We start from the raw sequence: 4,985 nt of genomic DNA on the forward strand, positions 1-4,985 counted from the left end.
GACTTGTGGAAGCACCTTCTCTTGTGTTCGAGCTTCTGTAGTACTTATCTGATAGCTTGTGTCAATAGCACATTAACACTAAAGTAGGGTCAAACTCTATGAACGGTTCTTATTGCTTTGACGATAATAACAATAAAACCTTAACCCTTCGATGCATCCTTTATGTAAAAAAAAATTGATTACACCTATTCAATCATAAAGTACCACAAATCAACGGTTCAAATGTATTCATGAAAATCTAATAAAAAATTTCTCAAAAATCTTGTTCCCCACGTCTGTAAAGACCTATGAGCAACCACATTGTAACTTTCTCACTTATTTTTGAATTTTTAATTAAGTATTAATGAATTGGCTATCAAGTATAGGATAATATTAGTAGTACAATATAAATAGTTGAAACACAAAGCAAAAGCCGTATATGTTTCAATTTGCTTAACCAAACAAAACCCACGAGCTTCATTCAGTTCTGATCGGAAAAAGGAAAACCTTTTTCTTTTTCGGTTCATCTTCAAGAGGTTTTTTCTCTTGCTTTTCTTTCTTTTAATAAATTTTAATACTTTCTGTTTATTAATCAATTAATCGAGCCTTCTAATAAACACAGAGGCCCTGAAATTATTTTTCGTCTTTTTTATTTTTTTATAATATAATTCTTTTTTGATTCTTTTTAAATTTATGTTAATAAAAGTTTTTTTTTCCCCTTCTGGGGGTATTTGATTTTGAGAGAGCTTGTTGTATTCTATGCTTTTGATTCTTCAAAAGAATTTTTTTTTGCGCTATTATTTAGGTTTATAATTAAATAAAAAAATTTGGGTCTTTATTGTTTATATGCCAGATACTTTAAAATATATAGATTTTTATTTTTGTTCAAACTTTTGTGGGTATACGATATTGACAAAGGTAGTTCAATTTGAAGTTAATTTTTGTTAATAATGAATTTGTGTACTACTTTTTAGGTTCTATGCAAATTTTTTTTTTTTTTTGGTTTTAAAGACAAGGTTTTGATTAAATTCATGTTCTTGTCGTCATCGGTCTTATTATTCATGATTGTTTATGTCTGCAAGAAACTTAGAATACAGATTATATATAGTTTTGGGTTTGATCAACGCAGTGTTATTATGGCTCTTAATTAGTTGTCTGAGGAGTAATTTTCGATTTAATGAGTTGAGTTTTCTTAATTTTGGATTTTAGTTTCAGGAGACATGGCAAAGAGTTACTTCAAGCAAGAGCATGATCTTGGTATGTAGTATTATTTGTAGTTTGAAATTTGAGTTAATTTCTGATTGTTACTTTGTTGTGTATGGAAAGGTGTGTAATGTGTTGAACTCATGAATATGTGATTACTTTTGTCTTCAGAGAAGAGACGCGCGGAGGCCGCTAGGATTAGGGAGAAATACCCAGATAGGATTCCGGTGAGCAATAATTGTTACTTTTTAAGCTTAATTATATATTGGCAATTCTGGTTTGTAATGAGAATACTGAATTCATTGTGGTATCTTTTTATTTTGTTCGCCTATTATGAAGTCAAGTTTGGGTTGAACTTGTTTCTCATGAATGTTTCTATCTTTGAAGTTTATCTTGTAGTCAGCAGTTTCAGCTGCTTCTCAGTTTACCTTGTAAACTGAGAAGCACATCTAGATTTCAAGATTCTTTTACAAATGTATTTGGGGCTATTAGGGTTACAGAGATTTAGGTTGGTGATGTATAAAGCCATGAACAATAACTTCTAGCAAGGAGCACCTGCTTGGGACTACAAATATTTATCGAAGTGGTAGCCAAATGCTCGTGTATAATACAGCTTTTGTTGTTTGGTTTTGGAATGACTGCTGATTCCTGTGTCGACCATAGATGACTTAATTATTTCTCTTTTATTTTATATCTGGGTAGAGTCATATTTATGTCTATGTTTGTTGATCATCCCTGGCACATATCCTTAATATTTTTCCTTTTTTCTAGTGCTTGTGCGAATCCCTTATCAAAGTTCCATATCTAAACTTTCTATTGACATATATGGTCTTTTACAGTGAAGGCCTTTTACTTTTCTATTGCATGCATTGTATATAGTGTCTGACATGCGATTGAGCTTGGCATGTTAAACAGAATAGTTATTGAAAAAGCATGATGTTATTTGGGGAAAAAAGAAGCCGATACTGAATCTTTGTATGAAATTAAAGATTTTTAAGTTTTGTAATATGTTATTTTCAATCTTTATATATGCTTGATTTTACTTGGAAAGTTTCTGTAATGAAATTTAGATCCTAATGTTTAGTTGAAATATATTGGTAGAGAAATTTTGAGGAAGAAAATTTATGAGATGTTAAACCCAAAGTGTTGCAAGGTCATAGTCTAGAAATCAAATCATGTAGTATTGATAATTTGGTTGTGTGACTGTCTTCAATCAAGGACATGGCTTTATTATACTTTTTTTTTTGGAAGATGAATGCTGCACTGACTATTTAATGATTATAATATGTCTAATCAGCATTCTACCCTTTTGGTTTTCTAACCTGAGTTTTCTGAAAACTTGCTTGTATAATTTTAAGGTTATTGTGGAGAGGGCAGAGAGAAGTGACATCCCAAGCATTGATAAGAAAAAGTAAGTAAATTCCTACTATTAGTTTTGGAATCTCTTGTTACATTCCCTGCTTTCTTTTCCCATGTCTATGATCTGGATTTAATTTAATTAAACCTAGAAAAGCTATATCTGTCAGTGTTTCAAACAGAACCTATGTAGAATTGTTCTTAACAGGCATCACTAGGGGACATAAGTAACACATTGTCCTCTACTAATGGCTCTGGGTTGTAGGCCTCTCTCCCTCTTTGGTGTAGATAGCTCATTAATTTTTTTTTGATACAGAGCCATTCAGTTTTGCACTCACACACATGCACACGCGCACACACACACACACACACACACACACACACACACACACACACGCAAGCAGACATACTTCATAGAACTTGTTTAAAGACTGAAAAGAAAATTTCATCTAATGTGATGGTCATTGATGATGTGCATCTCATGGTTAAAAGAAGCAATTAAAAAGAACAGTATTTTGATGATATAACACTTTACTTTCAACTTGTGGTTGACATGATCACTTGCAAGTGAAATATTCCATCACCAATGCTTTGTGCTTCTTAACAATTCCTAGATTATTAATGATCCTGTGAGAAGCAACAGTACTGATACAATTATTACTGTATTTAGTATACCTGCCCTATTCTGTATTATCCTGTAATGGCACTTGGCCGGAGTCATAGGTAAACAGAATTTGGCATTGGTCTTATTAAATTTAAGCATCACATCTTCAGTCCTGATCCTCCCCCTCCCCCACTATCTACCTAAAGAAAAAAAAATCATTCAGTGTAAAGAATCACTCTTTGTTTGTATTTCGACACCAAATTTTCTGTTGCTAATCAAACAATAAAAGATCCTAGCTGTCTCATAATAAGGTACAAATGTAACACCCTTCATTTGCTTTCTTGGTCTTCACTTCTTACTTCTTGTAAAGGTTCAATAATCACAGGAGTGTAATAGTTTGGAAGACTACTTTATGTATATTGTAGGCCATTAGGCGGGAAAGCAATAGTAGGACCTTTGATGGTGTAGAATGCCTTGTTCATGTTATTAAAAAGTCTTTGTTACCTTCTTGATATGAGTGGATGATCGTTTAGGAAACATCCCTATCATATGTTTTTGGTACTTCTTATTCTTTGAATCTTGGTTTGTAATTTTTAAACAAGTTGGTACTCTCCATGTAGTCCGGCTAGTTCTTTACCAAAAACTGTTATTATCGATCAAATTTGTTTTTGTAAAGGCTAATTCCAAGTCTCGGTGCTGTTTTCTGTGTAATCATGGTCTTTCAGTATATTATACCTACCCTTACGTTTAATATTTTGTTGTGCTTATTTTTTCCTCCCCACCATAGACTAATTGAGCAAATTTCAGGTACCTTGTTCCAGCTGATCTGACAGTGGGACAATTTGTCTATGTGATCCGCAAAAGGATTAAACTGAGTGCAGAAAAGGCAATATTTATATTTGTAGACAATGTCCTTCCACCAACAGGTAAAACTTGCTGCTAATACGATCATCCACAAGATACATGCTCTATTTGGGCCTTTTGATTTGAGACAGCTCACTAAATGTGGTTTTGTTTGGTTTCTGCAGGCGCAATCATGTCTGCTATATATGAGGAGAAGAAGGATGAAGATGGGTTTCTCTATGTTACTTACAGCGGCGAAAACACATTTGGGCTTCAGATTCCACTGTAGTTGTTGATTTCATAAAATGTTCTTTCTTTAAAGTTTCACCATATCTAATTTCCTTGGTGCATCTTATTTTCCTCGCTCAGGATGATTTCATTATTGTGCCTATATAAGGGTATATATATGTACAGGATAAAACTAAGAACCAGTTTGAATTTTAAAATCTTCTGCTTCTCACTTTCAATAATCATGCTCTTTGATCCCTGTTTACCTTATAGGTAGATTCCAGTTTTAATTAGTAATAATAATAATAAAAGAGATTATAATTTTAGATTGTTTAGAGGGGAATTTTTTTGGCTCAAGTAAACTTTAGTCGGTTCTGGAGTAGTGGTACTGGTAACTACCTCAATGTGTCAGTGGTTGGTTGTTGCTGGTTGTTTTATGCAGGCTAGGCCTAGACCAAACACCAGGTATAGGTTTGGAGGCCATCCCATAATTATCAAAACTAGGCTTAGCATTGAACTATCAAGTTGCTGGTTGCAGAACTACAGAGCTAACTAAAGCCGTAGCAAATTTGCCACGCAGTTTTCTTCTTTGTGGAAGGTTTGAAACTCTGAACTTACCAAATATAAATCTGGAGTTAGGAGTTTCTTAAAGCTATGGAGCATCTTAGACTTAGGGTATGTAGAGGGACTTGTTGAAGCTACGAAGCATGCATTGGGTAAGCTAAAAGAAATGGATTTGGATTTGGCCCCAAATCCAATAAGAATTTGATAG

The 4,985-nt window shown here is 33.4% G+C and overlaps 1 protein-coding gene across 2 annotated transcripts; it reads left to right on the plus strand.

The window, feature by feature from the left end:
- The first annotated feature begins 387 nt into the window (after positions 1 to 387).
- LOC115972496 (autophagy-related protein 8f) lies at positions 388 to 4,483 on the plus strand. Of its 2 annotated transcripts, none has more exons than XM_031092807.1 (6): positions 388 to 515; positions 1,195 to 1,236; positions 1,354 to 1,409; positions 2,541 to 2,593; positions 3,950 to 4,068; positions 4,171 to 4,483. In XM_031092807.1, the coding sequence occupies exons 2-6, from the start codon at positions 1,200 to 1,202 to the stop codon at positions 4,272 to 4,274; spliced, it is 369 nt and encodes a 122-aa protein (XP_030948667.1). In that variant the 5' UTR covers positions 388 to 515; positions 1,195 to 1,199; the 3' UTR covers positions 4,275 to 4,483. The 2 variants fall into 2 exon arrangements, with proteins under 2 accessions (XP_030948667.1, XP_030948666.1); XM_031092806.1 differs by having other exon boundaries at positions 389 to 515; positions 1,189 to 1,236.
- Positions 4,484 to 4,985: the final 502 nt, after the last annotated feature.

This window comes from Quercus lobata, chromosome 12 (genome assembly GCF_001633185.2).
Source record: "Quercus lobata isolate SW786 chromosome 12, ValleyOak3.0 Primary Assembly, whole genome shotgun sequence".
NCBI lineage: Eukaryota > Viridiplantae > Streptophyta > Magnoliopsida > Fagales > Fagaceae > Quercus > Quercus lobata.

What these genes read in the sequence shown, in the direction of transcription:
- LOC115972496 (XM_031092807.1), top strand. Translation starts at nt 1,200, where the DNA reads ATGGCAAAGAGTTACTTCAAGCAAGAGCATGATCTTG. An exon ending in CAAGCAAGAGCATGATCTTG is followed by an intron (nt 1,237 to 1,353) that starts GTATGTAGTATT and finishes TTTTGTCTTCAG; the next exon opens with AGAAGAGACGCGCGGAGGCC. An exon ending in AATACCCAGATAGGATTCCG is followed by an intron (nt 1,410 to 2,540) that starts GTGAGCAATAAT and finishes TATAATTTTAAG; the next exon opens with GTTATTGTGGAGAGGGCAGA.